The sequence below is a fragment of the Ictidomys tridecemlineatus genome, chromosome 2, assembly GCF_052094955.1.
Source record: "Ictidomys tridecemlineatus isolate mIctTri1 chromosome 2, mIctTri1.hap1, whole genome shotgun sequence".
Lineage (NCBI taxonomy): Eukaryota > Metazoa > Chordata > Mammalia > Rodentia > Sciuridae > Ictidomys > Ictidomys tridecemlineatus.
The window spans coordinates 727,843-745,020 of NC_135478.1; the positions used below are offsets into that span (position 1 = coordinate 727,843).

Consider the following 17,178-nt stretch of genomic DNA (forward strand, 5'->3'; position numbering starts at 1 on the left):
GACAAAACGCACTTGGGAAGGGGAGTTGAAAGCTTCGCTCTGCACCCTCCTCTCAGGGTCAGACTGTCTAGGTCATGGGGATTGATGCCCTAAGTGTTCCTCATGGTGCTGGCCTGGGGCTTCCGAAGTATTCCAACTGCCCAGATTCTTAAGTCCAGGGGCGCGGGTCTCCAAAGGGTCTGAACTCTGGCATGAACGAGGGCGTACGCTGGCTCTAGGGTGTGGGGAGCCACGGAAAGCGTTAGTTGCTGGGTCCCACGGAAAGCATTAGTTGCTGGGTCTCACCGGACTAGGGTACCAGCCCCAGATCCCTGACCAGGCGCGACCACGACCTTCTCGGGCTTCCAGTGCCCCTGGGGTCCAGCCCTCCTCCTCTAGAAAAAACCCTCCTCAGCCTGAGTCCTACCCCGCATCTTCTGGGAGGGTGGGGGCCAAGGACCTGCGTGAGCGCGGGGGCGGGGCGGTGACGTTATGGCCCCAAGCGAGGCTGCGCGGCACCTGGTTGACGTCAGTGGGGCATCCAAGTCGCCCGCGCACGCGCTCCTGCGTCAGTGGCGGGAGGGGGCGGTGGCCAGACGGGGGCGGTGGCCAGACGGGGGCGGGGTGAGAGGCGAGCGCATCGCGGGTCATAGGGCGCCCTCTGCGGACGTCTGTGTGCCCGCCTGTCCGCTGCTGCAACCCTATTGGGCTGCCATTCCCTAGCACCTGCACTGCGTGTATTGATAAGGCCTTCGTGACTGTCCCATTCAGTCTTTTACTCGGCTTGCGATATGGATTTATTTTTAGTGCATTATAGTTACACATATGCAATTCGTGTTTATTTCAGTTCGTGTCATTTTCTGACATACTATTGATTTGCCTACTTTCGACGTCAACGCCTGTTGAACGCTCCCTCCCCCACCGCATAGGGGAACAGATTCTCAGATGTCCCTGCAGTGAGCCTCCCCTTAGTAATTTTGGTGCTCAATTGTCCCTTCCCCCGCGCAGTTACCCGTGAGAATCGTTTTATCGCCCTCATCGCCTCATCTCAAGAAAACTACAGCCCCCAGTAAGCATCGCGCTCGGGCGGTGACGTCTCAGCACCGACGTCGCGCGCAGCCTGTTGGGCGTCGTAGTGCGCGCGTGCGCACTCGCTGGAACTGCTGCTCCCAGAAAGCGCTGCGCGTCGTCCTCTCGCCCTCCAGGCCGTCCCAGCCGCCCAAGTCCGCTGTCTGCCGCCGCCGCCATGCTTCCCTCCGCCCTGCTCCGCCGCACGGGCTTGGGCCGCCTCGTGCGCCAGGCACGCGCCTTCGCTGAGGCTGCCGCCGCCCCGGCCCCAGCCGCCGGCCCGGGTCAGATGTCCTTCACCTTCGCCTCCCCGACGCAGGTCCGGATCCCGCGCCCTCGCCGTTCGACCCGGCACCTGCGCTTCCAGCCCCAGGGGTCCGGCCCCCTTCCCGGCCCTCGCGCCCACCCAACTTCTGAGCGGCCCCGAGACCGAGGTTCCCCCATCTCGCGGGGTCGCAGGACCACTGTGCTGCTCCTCGGGCGCCCTAACTTCCTTTAAAGCCCGCCCCGCCCCCTCCCCTAATGTCGGCACCCCAGTTTCGTATCTCCAGGCCGCTGACTGGTGGCCGACCTGTTTCCCTGGATCCGGACTCAGGTCCCCACACCTCCGTGCGGTCCCGAAGCTGAGCCCTCCCACCCTCGGAGCCGGCGGGGTTGCTGGACCTGGCGCTCTCGCTGTGGTTCTTAATCTGAACCCCGGCCCCTTCCTGAGCCCAATGCCCCACCTTCATCGGGCAGGTAGCTGGACCCCGTCCCCACCTTGGCTCCCTCCTGCACCCAGCTCCCAGACTTTCTCTTTTCCCGAAACTAAGTTGTCTCCGGCTCCTCCCTGTCCAGCCTTCATGGATGTTTCTCTCTGGGAAAGGAACCGGGTGCTTCCCAGTCGCAGACAGTCCTACTTCCAGATGAACAAACTGCCCCAAGATCACGGGTAGTTTGGACAGTCTTTGTGACCTCTTCAGGGCTCGACCTTTCCCTGATGCTTTTCAGAGCAGTGAAGGTCAGGTATTTGGCCGCTCCTGAGGCTGTTCAGTTGACACATGCTTGCTCATTTTGTTCTCTCCAGGTGTTCTTCAATGGTGCCAACGTCCGCCAGGTGGACGTGCCCACGCTGACTGGAGCCTTTGGCATTCTGGCAGCCCATGTGCCCACTCTGCAGGTCCTACGGCCAGGGCTGGTCGTGGTTCACGCAGAAGATGGCAGCACTACTAAATACTTTGGTTAGTCTGTGGGGGGCGCTGGGTAGAGGCCTTGGGTCTCCATTGAGCAGCCTGTCTGAGCTAAGAAAAGCAAAGTTTGGTGTTTTTTTTTTTTTTGTCATGGATATGGGCACTGATGTGATCCTCAGAAATGCAGCAGGAAGCCAACTTAGTTCTGAACTAGTCCTGTTCCTTGGGGTGGGAGTGGAGATGGGTGAAAAGGTGCTGGAAGAGGTAGCTGTGTTGGGAGGGGTAGTCAGCTTAGGGAAGGAAATGTGTTTGCATAGGAAGGAATTGAGTCTGTGAAAGCCTTTCCCCAGTACCAGTTGTCACCATGAGTAGAACTGGGATTCAAAGCCAGAAGTGCATTTGATGTGGCTCTTGACCCAGGTTCAGCTTATGGGCTGGTAGGCTCAAGGGATGGCCTTGGTTTCCCTGCAGAGTTCTATGGTGTCTTGGGTGTCCTGGGGTCTGTCTCCTATCCTCTTGGGGTATTTCTTCCTCTTCAGCCACCTGGTGTGCTGGGTCCTGGGACTAGTCCCATGGGACCACCTGGGCTAGCAGCTGTTGGCACGCTTGGGATGCAGACTTGGGTGTTTATGGAGCTCCTATCAGAGAGTTGGCGAGGCTGCTTGCATGGATGTGGTGGACTCAGGCCTTCCCTCCTGCTTCCCCCCACCCTGCAGTGAGCAGCGGTTCTATCACAGTTAATGCAGACTCCTCAGTGCAGTTACTGGCAGAAGAAGCTGTGACACTGGACATGTTGGACCTGGGGGTGAGTATGAAGTGGGTGGACACTGCAGCTTGGAGCAGGTGGGAGCTGTCCACGGGTTCCCTGGCTGCTGGGGAGGGAGCTCAGAGGAAGGGCAGGTGCTGGACTGGCATGCTGGCTCATCTCTCATCCCCTACTCACCTCCTGCAGGCCGCCAGGGCCAACTTGGAGAAGGCCCAGTCGGAGCTGTCAGGGGCAGCAGATGAGGCCACTCGGGCAGAGATCCAGATCCGAATCGAGGCCAATGAGGCCCTGGTGAAAGCCCTGGAATAGGCGGTGCATGCCCTTCACCAGCAGGGAATTTGAGGTCCCGGTCATTCACTTGCTGAGACCACCAGGGGGTAGTGTGGTGCTGGCTCTGCCCAGGCTCTCAGGCTGCCCCTCAGGTTATACCTGGGGCCACTACAGCCCTCAGCAGCTTTGGCAGGCCTGATGTGGGGTCTGTAACCCTGTAGGCTCTTCTTGCCAAGTCCCCCCATCCTAATGGGCCAACGGCTCACCACCCCTGCCTCTGCAGAGCCTGAGACATTGATGCTCCCCTGCCCCTGCCCACATTAAAGGCCAGGAAGCCTGACTGTGTGCACTGGTTCTGTTGCTCTGCTTAAGGCTGTGGGGTCAGGATCCTCCCAAGTTCATCCTTAGTGTTTCCTGTGGCTCTGTGAAATGCATGTCTGAACCTAAGGAAATAGTCCCTTGAGGATACTCAGTAAACAGAGGCTTGGGAACATTGGTTGTGTGTGGGTCAACTCAAAAGGGCACAGCCTGCCTGGCTGGGTGGGGGTGGGCAAGGTGCCAACCTTCACCCCAAGAGGGTGGGAATAGGCAGAGGTTGACCACCAGGATAGGGAGGGAGGGAGGGAGCTCTTGGGGGATCAGGCTTGAACTAGGGGACAGGTTCCCCAGGCCTCTGCCAGGTTCTGGGTCTTCAGGCCCAGTGCTGTGATCCACCATCAACTCCAAGCCTTCCTGCTGCAGGGCCCTGGGAAGAGGCTGGCCCTACCTGCTCCCACAGAGGTCCCACTCTGGGCACACCCAGCTGGCCTGGCCAGCTGCCCAATCTGGGTGGTGTCAGCACTTCTGTGGGCATCCAGGCTCCTAGCTGGCTTCAGACAGAGTGGAGCTGACCCAGAAGGGGGTGGATCTAGCACTGTTCTGCCAGGGTGCTGCCCCACCCGCTCTGAAACCCTGGGGGACTGACTGACCCAGTGCTTGCCTGGCAACTGTGGGGCAGGGGTCTCAGCTTCCCACATGCTATCTCAGTAGGATAGGGAGAGGAGTGCAGGGTGAGCATATGGAGAGTCAGGGCCTGCTCACGTCATGGAAGTCACAATAGTGACAGGGAAGTCACCTGTGGCCTGTCAGTACATGGCAGCTCACAGTGTGTCACAGCCTCATGCAAGTGACTCCACGTCATGTCTGAACTTGGTGGGTTGGGGCCTCCTGGCATGCTCTGGGCCCTGGGGGTGATCTTTCAACATGCACTAGGCCCCGGTGTGAGGGTCAGTGGGCCGGCCTTGGCATCCATCTATGTCTTGTTCTTTTGGGGCAAGGAGCTAGCCACTCCCTAGTAACTTGGGAACCTTGTGCTAGCCATGAGGTCATATGTGTGTCTTCCCTACCCAGACCCCAGCCATTTGCTGCTCAGGCCCTGATGGGCCACCAGCATGCTACATGTAACACCAAAGACAGCTGGGGCGCAGCAGAAAGCTAGTATACCGCTCACCAGCAGAACCCCTGTTCCCACATGAGGTAGAATACACCTTAGAGCCAGGCTTTGGGGACAAGCAGGGTAGAGTCAGTGTAGAGGTAAAGATCCTTTCACAATGTAGGGTCTGGCCTGATAAGGACAGGTCAGAACACGGGTCTGTCTCCTACCTAGAAAGTGTACACTCAGTGCTTCAGGGATTCCTGGGACAAAGGACAGGAACAGGGACAGAAAGGAAAGTCAGGAAGTAGAATGCCGGCCTCTATAAAATTTGGAACAGCACAAAGTATCTTATTCCCAAAGGACCTTTCTCTTTTCCAGGCTGAGTGCCTCAACACAATCTGATTCCATTCCCTACTGGCCTGAGGTCCTACAGCATTCGGGTGGCATGTCACCACCAGGCAGGCAGAACCCCGTCTACCCCACCAGCAGCCCCCCAACTGCCCACCCATGGTAGGGAGGGTGGGAATAAGGTTAATGGGGCCAGGGATACACCAACACAATGGGCCCTGATTTCCAGGGTCCCCACTTCCTCTGCCACCAAAGTCCTCGGACCAGCTCCCTGACCCAGCCTTGCCTCCCTCCTCCAATTCAGCCCTGTTTCCCTGGGCATGCAGTGGCTTCTGGGACCATGCTAAGCTGTTCCCATTTCCTGAGCATCTGTCTTCTGAGACAAACTCCTATTCATCCTTTAAAAATCAGCTCCAGGACTACTTTCAAAGGTCCTCCCAGCTTTGCCTCTAGACTAGCTCTGATCCTGCAGGGCTGGGAGTGTCTGGGTGTGCCCAGTTTGTGTGTTGGGGGGGAGCTGAGGCCAAGGGAGAGTTGGGTGGGAAATGGAGGGAAACCTGCAAAGGAACAGCCCTGGGAGGGGTCCCCAGACCAGGGTAGGGGTGGATGAGGTGGAGGTGGAGAAGCCAGATAAGGAAGGAAACAGATAAGTGGACAGAGGTGATGGGGTGGAGCCTGGGGTCTCCCTTCCCTGCAGGGCAGAGGGAGCAGAACAGAAGGCTTCAAAACTACCGGCCAGGGCATCCATGGAGAATCTGCAGACTGCAACATCCCTTTTGTTCTGCTGGGTGGCCAGGTTCCTTATCCGTGAAATGAATGAATGCCCACCTTTATAAAGGCTAGGGCAAGCATGTGTGCATGCATTCTTAGAACAATGACAATATGTGGTCCCTAGAACTCCAGCGCCCAGAGTAAGCCGCTGGACTCTCATATCTCACTGTCTAGCCATCCTGTAGAAACAGGCTCAAAGAGGTCCGTTTCTTACTGCGCTCACACAACACAGCCAGGGGTGACCAACTGGGTCCAAGGTGAGCCTGGCGCTGGATAATCGCTCCAGAAATGCCTTCTGAGGTCACCTTTGAGAGATGCTGGCGGCCAAGCTGCCAGGCAGCTGGCCTGAGCACCCCACTGCTTGGCAGGTGACTGGCCTGTTTTCCTGGATCGAGGCCGCTGACTCAGGCACCTCTTCCCGTTCCCCCCCACGCGGGCGCCCCCAGGCGGAAGCACCGGTCCTGGCCGTCGGGAAGGGGGCGGGGCAGGAAGCCCGCCTGTTCGCCCCAAAAGCCAGCCTACGTGTGTGCAGAGTTCATGGCCCGGGCCCCCTGCTCAGTGGTATTCCAGGAGAAACATCCATTTACAGACAGAAGCCTGGAGACCGGTGTCCCGGTACGACTACGCCCAGGGGCCTCGGTCAGCAGGCAGGGGCGGGGGCCAGCTGCGTCACCGCCCGCCAGGCCCCCCCCGCCCCCTACCCGCCCAAACTCCACCCCGAGGGAAGGCGGCGCAGATAAAGGCTCGGGGGCCGCCCGCTCGGCCCCAGACTGGCCCGGGCACTTCATACAAGGCCTCACGCGTGGGTTCACTCGGAACTGTAGGACACAGGACAGGCCACGCCCGGTGAGTGGGGGGCGGGACCTCGCTGTTCGGAGAGGGGTATCTACTTTAGACTACCTGGTCGCCCCTACTTTTCTTTGTTCTTGGGGCCGACAGGGCTTCAGATGCCCCCGGCGTGATTAGCCCACCCGGTTGTGGAGTAGGAGGGGCTCCTAGCAATAGGCATCGCCGGGCGGGACCACAACCCCCGCCCCGCCCCCCCTGGGGCACTCCCCTTTCCCCGCAAGTGACCTTGAACTAGTTGCTGCTCCGGTTTCAGTTTCTCAAATTGCAGTTCTATTCTCCGCACGTCGTACGTTCGGTCCCTTATCGGGGTCACCTGCAGACTCGCAGTCTCGGTGTCCATTATCCTGTCCAGGCTCCGTAGAGCCCCCTCCCCCGGGACTTGGCGCAGCGCTCCAGGGAGGGCCAGCAGAGGGCGCTCTGACGCTGCTGACTCACCGCAGCATCCAGCGCTACGCTCGGGCGCAGCCCGGGACGCCGCGTCGCGTCACGTCACGGCTCGGGAGGGCGCGTCTCGGGAAACGGGCCGGGGCCAAGGGATTTGGGAGGAGGGCACCAGAACGCGAGGTAGTACCGGTTCGAGAGGGGTACACCAGACTGCGGCCACGTCACCGAGGTGACAGGCCTAGTCCCTGGCCACGCCCAGTTCTACGCACCCACCCAGGAAGGGGCAGGACAGGGGACTGGCAGGTCCCGGCGGGCCGCTGTGCCTGGGAACCCTGCCACGAGGCGCGGGGTTCACGCTCCCGCTCCCGCTTCCGCTGGCGGCTGCTTCCCGGACGGACGCGGTGGGGCGGCCCCACAATTTCCTGCCCCTCCCGGCGCCGGGAACAATGGCCCTCGCCCCCTCCCCACGCCCTGGCGGCTCCCGCGAGGACCAGTGGGGGAGGAAGCCTATACCCGGGCCCGAGCCCGCGCCCCTCGGGCCCGCCCGCCCTTTGTTGCGGACTCGGGGCCTTATGAATGGCTGGGGGCGCGGGCTGGGGCGCGGGGGCGGAACCGGAGCGGTGCCAGCCCCACCCCCGCCGCGTTCCCATTGGTTGCCCAGGCAGCGGGGGCAGGGCGAGGGGTTGGCCGTACTGCCACGTGGGGCAGCGCCGCGGCGGCACCCATTGGCTAAGGAGCGCGGCCGACTGGGCGTTCGGTGCGTGCTGATTGGTCGGCACGGGGCCGGCGGAGTAAGTAGTGAATGGGAGGGGGCGGCAGCCCCGCCCCTTGAAACGTTGATACATTATAACTTTTTTTTTCTTGTTACTTTCACCCCCAGATCCTGTGAGCCGCGGCTGCGGCGGCTGTTGCTAAGGGAGGGGACGCTTGAGGTAGCGCGACCCGAACTGCAGAGGCACAGAGCGCACACGGCCAAGGAGCCCCCTCCTCCAGGACCCTCCCCGTGCCGCGCCTCATCCCGGCCTCCCCACATCCCTTCTCACTCTCGGAGAAGCCTCTATCGCAGACCCCAACCCGGAGTGCGCCCCGAGAAGCCGGCGCGATCGACCCCGGAACGCCTCTCGGATTCTTTATTGCTGATCAGCCTTCCACCACTGGGATCTTCAGGGTCACGCGTGCCGCCCCCTCCTCCAGCCCCCAAGCGCCGGGAGAAAGGAACGCGAATCCGGGGAGTTCCCGCCCCGGCCCCGTGGACGCGGCGAGGATTGGCGGCACCCCGCGGACCCCAGCCCCCCCAGCGCGCGCCGGGGATGGAGCCGCAGCCCGGCGGCGCCCGGAGCTGCCGGCGCGGTGCCCCCGGCGGCGCCTGCGAGCTGGGCCCTGCGGCCGAGGCGGCGCCCATGAGCCTGGCCATCCACAGCACGACCGGGACCCGTTACGACTTGTCGGTGCCGCCGGACGAGACAGTGGAAGGGCTGCGCAAACGGCTGTCCCAGCGACTCAAAGTGCCCAAGGAGCGCTTGGCGCTGCTCCACAAAGACACGTAGGTACCGCGTGCCGCCCCCGCCCGTGCGCCCCCGGCGCCGGGCCGCCCCCTCGGGCCCGGGCCCCCGGGCGGGAACAAAGAGCGCGCCGCGCAAGGAAGCAGGGGGCGGCCAGACTGGAGGGGGGGGGCGCTGCGCGCTCTCGGGCGCCCTCTGCTCGGCCTTGACTGCCTTGGCCTCCTCCCTCGCCGGGGGTCGCCGCACAAAAGCCGAGGCGAGAGTGCCCAGAGGGGTTTCCTTGGCTCCCCTCGGTGGAAGCAGGCGTCCTGGGGCAACACGGAGGTCTCAGCTACTGGAGTGGGAGCCACAGCCGCCACAGTCGTTCTCTCTTTCGCTTGCGTCCTCACCAGCTTCCGTATCTGCTCAGCTGCCCCCTCTGCGTCTGGCTGTCTCCCCCCACCTTGTGTCTCTGCCCCCCTTTGTTCTCGATTCTGAGCGCTCCCTGCAGCCTCCCCCTCCCTCCTGGTATTTAAATCGTCTCCAGGCCCGGCAGTCCCCCCCCCCCCACCGCGGGCCTCCGGGGACAGGCAATGTCCATCCCCAGCGGAGGGGCCCCGGTGGGGGAGGGGCGGGAGGAGGAGGGTCTCCTTTGTCTGAGCGGCGGCGGCCTGCGCCAGGGAGGGGATGGAGGGGTAGCCTCGCCCCAAGCAGCCCCCCAAGGCTTCACCCAGAGCTGAAGGCCCTCGGTGCCTATAAAGAGAGGCCTGGGCAAGAGTTAGTGAATCCTAGGCAGGGGTTGCCCTGAGGGGTGCGGAAGATTGTGGCAAAGGGCATGTGAGTGCCCAGTTGATGCGAAAGTGCCTTGTTGAGCAGCAGAAGGGGTGCCCCAGTCAGAAGATGGGGATCGTGGGAGATCTGAGCTTCCAGGATGGGAGCTCCCAAGGCCAAGGAATCTCCCCACACGCGCCGCCGGGATCTGCAAGCTGGGAACGGGTGGAGGCAGAAAGGACTCCAGTCTCTCTATCCCCCTCCCCCTCTCCCCCGGCGGCACACACACAGCCCTCCTCCCCCGCGGCCGCTGCTTCCGCGTCCCAGTGTTGTCTCTGCCGTCTCACCGTCTTCCTTCCTCCCCGCAGCCGGCTCAGTTCGGGGAAGCTGCAGGAGTTTGGCGTGGGGGATGGCAGCAAGCTGACTTTGGTGCCCACCGTGGAAGCGGGCCTCATGGTAAATGGCTGTGGGCGGTGTGTCCTGGAGGCCCTACAGACCTCAGACCCTGCTCCCACACACACAGACGGTGGTGGGCTGTTCACCATCACTGCCAGTGCACAGCCTCCTCCCCTGTAGGGCCGTCCACCCCAGCCTGCAGGGCCCTCCCCACCCCTGCTCAAACCCACTGTGCCAAACCCACACTTAGGCGGGGTCCTCCTTCCTCTCTTTGTAGTCCCAGGCCTCGAGGCCGGAGCAGTCTGTCATGCAAGCCCTAGAGAGCCTCACCGAGACCCAGGTAAGACCCGCGCCAGCCCCTTCCTAATCTGCAGGCCGGCCATCCCAGAGAGCCTGGGTTGTCTGCTCCCCAGAGGCCTGTGGGGGTGGGGAGGGACGCCCGCCTGGTGCCAGCTTGGCCTGGTCACCTTGCTTCCTCTTCCTGCCCCCCACTAGCCACCTGACCTTGAGGTTCTCTCCCACGGTGGCTGCCAGGAGGGGGAAGGGGCTGAGTTCCTCTGAGCCTGTGTGCCTGAGGGATGACCTTGGCCCAGAGCTACCGGCTCACTCGGGGCCTGTCCCTCCCCTTCCAGAGACCCAGTCCCCAAGCCAGTGAGGCTTTCCCAAAGGGATGGGCCAGTTTCTTTTTTTAACATTTCTGCTGCGGTGCAGAGTGCTGGCCAGCCAGGGTGACACTCCTTCCGCTTTCCTGACCCCCACTGCAAGGGGGTGGGGAGTCACCACAGCACCCCCCCTTCCTCTCTCTGGCCTTTGTTCTCTGCCCCAAGGGGGGGGCAGGGGCAGGCAGCCCAGGGCTAGGGAGGCCTCCACAGGATGTTGGGAAACATTTAGTAGGCAGCCAGGAGGTGGGCTGGGGCCGGCCTGAGTCTGGCTCCAGGTCTTGCCCAGGCCTTTTCCCCCTCCTCCTCTCCTCATTTTCTTGGCTGAGGCTGGGCACTCCCCAGAAAAGGGCCCTGGCCACCTCCCAGCAGGGTGACACAGGCCTCAGCAAGCTGCCAGGGTGGGGGAGCAGGCTACTGCCCGCCCCAGCAAGGGGGTGGGCAGGTTCCCGGGCCTCCCCCGTCTGGCCACAGGAAACCTGCTGGGCGGCTTTGGTCTTCCCTCCTGCTGCCCCAAGGCCCTCACCCCCTTCTTGACACGTAGCCTCCTGCCTTTCAAGCTGCACAGAGGAGGGGGGCCGAGGGGCTAGGAGCTGCTGGTGGTCTGCCATCATGGGGGTGGCTGTGGGATGGGGGGTAACAGGAGTCGGGGACGGGGTGGAGGCTGCAGGTGACTTCCTGGGGCAAGTGTGAACTGCTCCCTGCTACCTGATGGGGGCTGCGGTTGGTTGGGTTGGCAGGGGGGCCGGGCACGATTGGTTCACATCCTCCCTGGGTGCCTGCGTCAGGAGGGAAATGGGGGGGCACTGGGCGAGTGACTGGGCTCCCCGGGCTGCTTCCCTGCCTGGCACCAAATCATGCCTGCCCATTCGCCCTCCCCAGGGAGGAAGTTGCTGGGCGGGCAGAGCTAGGGAGCTCCAGCTGCTCTGGGAAGCCACCCCAGGGCCCTGCCTGCCAGGGGTCTTGAGGGGAGGGTGCAGTGCAGACTGGTCAGGGTGGGGCTGTGCCCTGCCTCCTCTCCCCCTCCTCAGCCCCCAGCAGAGAGGATTGCGCCAGCCAGCCACTGCCAGAAGAGCAGGGAGGGAGTTCTGGGAGGCGGTCGGTCGGCTCTGAGTCATCCAGTCTATGTCACTTCTCAGAAACCTCCGCCCCCCCATCCCTGTCCCTGGGGAGAACAAGGCGCTGGGCCGGCCAGGCCCCAGAAGGGGGTTTGTTGTAGATAGGGTTAGATATACTTACTCATGAATCCACCCGCCACAGAGGGGCAGGTCTGAGGGTTCCTGGTCACCAGGGTGTGTTGAGGGCCCTGGGGACATAGGCTCTGGGGACCTCGTTAGGCCCCCTTGGCCTCCACCCCGCCCAGGACAGATAAATATTTATCTTGAGAAAGCAAAGGTTAGGAGGAAGGATTGTCCAGGAATTCCGCCCACTCACTGGCTGGGTGATTTAGCTAGGAGGGGCCCTGAGACCCGCCCCTCTCCCACATTCTCAGGAAGAAAGGGTTTGGGGATCCAGGAGGATGGGGAAGGAGATGAGGTGAGGGTTATTTGAGGGCAGTGACCGCCAGCTGGGCCCCACCCCCTCTGGCCTCAGTTTCCCCTTGAAAGAACCAAGTTGGCCAGGGAGGGCCAGGCCCCCGTCTGACCCGCCTCTGTCCCCCACAGCCCTCAGCGGTGCCTGGGCCGGGCCGGGCTGGCGGAGGCGGCTTCCGGAAATACAGATTCATTTTATTTAAGCGTCCGTGGCACCGACAGGGACCCCAGAGCCCAGAGAGGGGCGGCGAGAGGCCCCAGGTCACATGATGAGGGGGGCTGGGCTGGGCTGGGCTGGGGGCGCTACAGACAGGGCCCCCCAGCTGAAGGGTCCCTCTTTCGGCAGGTCAGTGACTTCTTGTCTGGTCGCTCACCACTGACCCTGGCTCTTCGTGTGGGGGACCACATGATGTTCGTCCAGCTGCAGTTGGCTGCCCAGCACGCCCCCCTGCAACATAGGCATGTGCTCGCCGCTGCTGCCGCTGCCGCCCGTGGAGACCCCAGCTTAGCCACCCCGGTGTCCTCTTCCTGTCGGCCAGTGTCCAGTGCTGCCCGTGTCCCCCCAGTGCCCACCAGCCCTCCTACATCCCCCTCACCTGTCACAGCTGGCTCCTTCCGATCCCACGCAGCCTCCACCTGCCCTGAGGTGAGAATGGGGAGGGGTGTCTTTGGAACCTGGAGGGATGGGCTTGGAGACCACAGGGCTCTGCCCCCAGAGGCATCCTGTGGGTCAGCTCTGGCACCTGACCTGGGCCCCGTGCCCGTGTGCTTCCTCCCACCAGCAGATGGATTGCTCCCCTGCTGCCAGCAGCAGTGTCAGCCCTGGGGCCAGCACTGCGTCCACCCCAGGGGGCAGCCCTACTCCCCGTTCCCGTAAACCCGGCGCCGTCATTGAGAGCTTCGTGAACCATGCCCCAGGGGTCTTCTCAGGGACCTTCTCTGGTAGGTGTCATGTCAGACGAGGCTGTGTATGCCCAACTTTACGTACGCGTGCAGTCACATCCACGCCTACCATGGCAGTCACGTGGGGCTGAGCGTGTTGCACGCGCCTCACCCTTCCCCAGGAACCTCCAGGCACACAAGTGCCTGTCCCTGGGCAGGTCAGGTGACCTGACCCCAAGACCCACCTCATGCCCGCACACAGGTGCCCCAGGGGCTTCCTGCCAGCTCAAAGCCACTTTCCCCTGCAGGCACGCTGCATCCCAACTGCCAGGATAGCAGTGGGCGGCCACGGCGGGACATCGGCACCATCCTGCAGATCCTCAATGACCTCCTGAGCGCCACAAGGCACTACCAGGGCATGCCCCCCTCGCTGACCCAGCTCCGCTGCCACGCCCAGTGCTCACCTGCCTCGCCAGCCCCTGACCTCGCCCCTAAAACTACCTCCTGCGAGAAGCTGGCGGCAGTGCCCCCGGCCTCCCTGCTGCAGGGTCAGAGCCAGATCCGCATGTGCAAGCCCCCTGGTGAGTGCTGCCTCTCAAGGCCCCTCTGTGTGCTGGTGGGCACAGGCAGCAGCTGACCTGCCTGGAGGTCCAAGGCCCAGCAGCTGCCGGACCCCCCAGCTCCGCCCAGCCAGGAGAGAAGGAGCCATGTGTGTGTCGGGGCACAAAGTGTCCTTGTGTGCTCCCGAGGGGGCTCCGGCCCCGCTTCCTCCTCACCCCCCAGGCACCCTGTCCAGATGGTGTTTGGCGCCTGCATGAATGACTCAGTTCTGACAGGCGAGCCAGGGCAAAAGGGCCCCCAGCGTTGAGGACTTGGGAAAGCAAGGAGCCCCCCTAGTCACCGCCCCCCACCCACTGTTCCCCAGTGGCTGGTTTACTCCCCATCAGAATTCCATGAATCCTGGCCCATCGGGCATTCTGGCCATCAGTCAGTCTCCACAGCCCTGGGAATCAAAACTGGAAACTGAGGCATGAGCCCAGTGTTTTCCTGGGCCACAGATGCAGCCAGAGGCATTCAAGTTCTAGTTGGGTCACTGAGCGACTCTTATCTAAGTGCAGTGCTCCACCAGGGACATGGTGCAGAGCCCTCCCCACTAGAGCCCTGCCCTGACCCCCAGCACACCTGGGGGGCCTGGACCTTAGTAACCACAGGGTGCTGACCCTCTGCAGGGGACCGACTCCGGCAGACTGAGAACCGAGCCACGCGCTGCAAGGTGGAGCGGCTGCAGCTCCTGCTGCAGCAGAAGAGGCTGCGCAGGAAGGCCCGGAGGGATGCCCGTGGCCCCTACCACTGGCCACCCACCCGGAAGGCCGGTCGCAGTGACAGCAGCAGCAGTGCAGGAGGCGGCAGCACCGGCGAGGCTTCGGGCCTGGGCCTCGACTTTGAGGACTCGGTGTGGAAGCCAGAGGTCAACCCTGACATCCAGTCGGAGTTCGTGGTGGCCTAGGATCTGGCACCCTCGCCCTGTGGCCTTGCCCGGGTAGCCCAGACACCCAGAGCCACAGCTCGGCTCTGGAGGGCAGGCGGCCACCTCCCTGCCCACCCCCAGCCTTTCTTTTTCACAGCCTCACCCTGATCGCACCTCCTGCTTCTCTCCCATGCCCACCTCTTCCTCCTTCACCATCCCCAGCCTCTCTGCTGGGTCCTCCCCTCCCACCTTCCCCAGCTCCAAATCTGTAGCAGCCTTTCCAGATGGCTGAGAGAGGGAGACGAGGAAGCCGCCCCCACCCCTTCCGCTCTGCCTTCCTCCCCTCCCACCCTCACCTCCCCCCACCCTATTCAGGTTTAAGTCAAAAAAAGTAGATGCCTCATTATGCACTTTACAGATGAGGGGAGGGGCTGTGGAGAGGAGAGTCCATCCCACCCCCACTGCAGACTCTGGCCTCCACCCCGGGCCAGCAGGACCCAGACAGACGGGACCCAGTGTCCCGGGGAGCGAAGCCACAGGGGACTGTCTCTCTTCCACCTCTGCCCTTTTCCTTTTGGTCTTTCTCCATGTGAAGCTGGTTCAGCATGGGTCTGGCCAGGGGCTGTGCTGGGTCTGGGCCGGGCCTCAGACTCTTTCCTGGCTGGAAAGCACACCAGGAAGAGCCCACCCGCCCTCTCCAGTCACTGGCCACAGCTGTGCTGTTCTGCCCCACCCCTTTCCCTGACCTCCCTCCTGAGCTTGGGGACTATTTATAGACTATTAATTTTCTGACTGAGCCAATAGTGGTTGGGAGCTTGAAGAACTGGGAGAGAAATGGTGGTGGGTGGGGGGCACCCCCACACCTTCCTTCCAGCCCAACCTGAGGGATGTGGGACTGTGGACTGCTGGGGCCTCTCCTGCCCAGCATGGGGAGGGGGTGCTGAGCTGTGAATGCCCTGATGGGGCAAGTGTAGCATTAACCCCCCTGGGGTCCGCTGCTGGTCTAACTGGGACCCTCCCCACTCAGCGCCCAGGACCTAGGGTCTCTGGCCCTAGGGACTGAGGGAGAAACCCCTTGCTGGGGCCATTTCAGAGGGGGTGGATTTTTGTTTTTCCCACACTTTTTATTTTTTTAATGACAGGGTGTTTTGGCCCTGCTGCCCCCACCTGTCAGTCTAGTCCTGGCCGCCTGTCCCCCCTTGTTCTGTAGGTGAGACCCCAGGTCCTTGTCCCTTCCTGTGTTCCAAGTTAATGGTTTCAGATGTGAACATCACGTGTTAACTGTAGCTGTAAATTTTTTTGTGGGGGGTGGGTGGGTAGGGAGGGGTCCCAGAGGGTAGAGGTCAAGGATTTGGTTTGTTTTTATTTTTGTTTTTTCCAAAAAAAGAAAAAAGAAAAAAAGAGGAGAAGGGAGGGGTACATTTTGTTTTTTGAAGAACTGTCTTGGATACCTATTTAAATGTGTGTTCTGTTTTGTTTTTTAACAATTTTTAAATAACTCTGTGCCTCTGCGGGTCTGAGGGTGGAGGCCCCAGGCAGGAAACGCCCCATAGCCCTGTGCCCTCCCAGGGCCCCCCAAGCAAGCATTACCTGCCCTGGAGATGGGGCTATGGGGGTGCCGCCCCGCGTGAGTCTCCTGTATGAAACAAATTGAAAAGACCTGCACAAGCACCGGGACTTCAAGTAATAAACAGAAGGAAACAGTCTGGTTCTGCCTGTCAGTGGGGGGGTGCCCTGGTATCCTTCCTGGTTCTCACACCCTCTCCCCAGCTCTGGGGTAGGCAGGAAGCCACTAGGGCAGTGAAGGGAGGAGCCGGCCACTTCCTGGTACCCAGGGCCGGAAGTCCCTCAGGGTGTGGGCATGGACCTGCTTGCCCACTTGCTACCTACCCAGTCAGGGACCCTGCTCCTCTCAGTTCCTCCATCGGGAGTCAGTCTGTGTCTAGGGAGACCTGAGCTTGACCCCAACACTGGTGGCTCCAGCCCTGCCAGAACTTCTCCTGGAGTCTCACCACTGGTTTGCTGATCCTGAGACTGCCCAGGGATGAGCACCGGGGTGAGCCACTGTTCCCAGGAGCCAGACTTCCTACAGCCCCGGCCTCACCTGGGTAACTAGTCAGGTGTGCTGCAGGCCGGGACCCAGCCCAGGATGGCCTCTTGGCCCCTATGGCCACACCCTAGTGTTGTATTCCACCTCTGGCCCTGGCCTTAACAAAGGCCCTAGCAGGAACACCTCTTTCCTGGCTGCCCCATACTCAGCCTAGGAACTTCCCCAGAATGCCCCTCTCACCCCTCCCTGACCTGTTTTCCCTTCTGCCAGCCTTGGGCTCCTCAAGGACCCAGCTAAGGTCCTCTGGGGTTCCATCTTTATGTCTTTTGCGGCTGGGCAGAGGGAGCAATCATCCCACACCTAATCTTTCACATGCATTTCCTCATTTAAAAAGCACTGCAAGCTGTGAGTTAGCAGTAGTTATACTCCTACTTTATAGAGAAAAGAGGTCCAGAAACAGCACTTGGCCAAGAGGGTGAGAAGATTTTTTTTTTAATTGTGACCCCTTACCCCCCTCCAGGTCCACATGGCCAAGCTTCTGCCCTCCCCAGCCTTGAATCCAACAACCCCCAGGGGGGAGGGGCAGGTCCCTTTTTCAGGGTGGCCTAGGACACATCTTCCTGGACCTTCTGCCCTTCCCACCACTCAGTCCCCAGATCATCCCACACCCAGAGCAGGAAGGCAGATGCCCCGTCAGCCCATCCCCAGGCCTCAAGGTCGTGGTGAAATGTCCTCTTCCCCCCACGCCCAAGTTGGAGGCCACGGGGTGGAGGTACAAAGGGAAGGCTCAGGAGGAACAGCAGCCCCAACCCCTGAGTCAGGAGCGTCACCCTGGCCATCACCTGCCGCCCGGGACTGAGAGGATGAGGAAGAAGGATGCCACAATGGGCCTGCTGATTCACAGGAGATGTTTGTACCCAC

At 61.9% G+C, this 17,178-nt stretch overlaps 3 protein-coding genes across 7 annotated transcripts in view; 2 read left to right on the forward strand and 1 right to left on the reverse strand.

The window, feature by feature from the left end:
• Positions 1-7,209, reverse strand: part of Cbarp (CACN subunit beta associated regulatory protein) — a 17,425-nt gene extending 10,216 nt beyond the window's left edge. The window contains exon 1 of the mRNA XM_078032483.1: positions 6,860-7,209. Coding sequence (XP_077888609.1) covers positions 6,860-6,974 — 115 coding nt within the window. The 5' untranslated portion in view covers positions 6,975-7,209. The remainder of the gene's footprint in view (positions 1-6,859) is intronic.
• Positions 1,119-3,592, forward strand: Atp5f1d (ATP synthase F1 subunit delta). The gene is made up of 4 exons (XM_005331963.5): positions 1,119-1,366; positions 2,114-2,267; positions 2,933-3,021; positions 3,169-3,592. Exons 1-4 carry the CDS (start codon positions 1,226-1,228, stop codon positions 3,289-3,291), a joined length of 507 nt encoding a protein of 168 aa, XP_005332020.1. The 5' UTR covers positions 1,119-1,225; the 3' UTR covers positions 3,292-3,592.
• Positions 6,473-15,913, forward strand: Midn (midnolin). 5 transcript variants are annotated; one of them, XM_078032544.1, is made up of 9 exons: positions 6,473-6,631; positions 7,899-8,561; positions 9,639-9,726; positions 9,944-10,006; positions 11,990-12,118; positions 12,204-12,503; positions 12,643-12,799; positions 13,048-13,320; positions 13,969-15,913. In XM_078032544.1, exons 2-9 carry the CDS (start codon positions 8,329-8,331, stop codon positions 14,244-14,246), a joined length of 1,521 nt encoding a protein of 506 aa, XP_077888670.1. In that variant the 5' UTR covers positions 6,473-6,631; positions 7,899-8,328; the 3' UTR covers positions 14,247-15,913. The 5 variants fall into 5 exon arrangements, with proteins under 5 accessions (XP_077888670.1, XP_077888666.1, XP_077888672.1 ...); XM_078032540.1 differs by having other exon boundaries at positions 6,475-6,631; positions 12,640-12,799; XM_078032546.1 differs by lacking the exon at positions 11,990-12,118 and having other exon boundaries at positions 6,475-6,631; positions 12,640-12,799.
• The last annotated feature ends 1,265 nt before the right edge of the window (positions 15,914-17,178 follow it).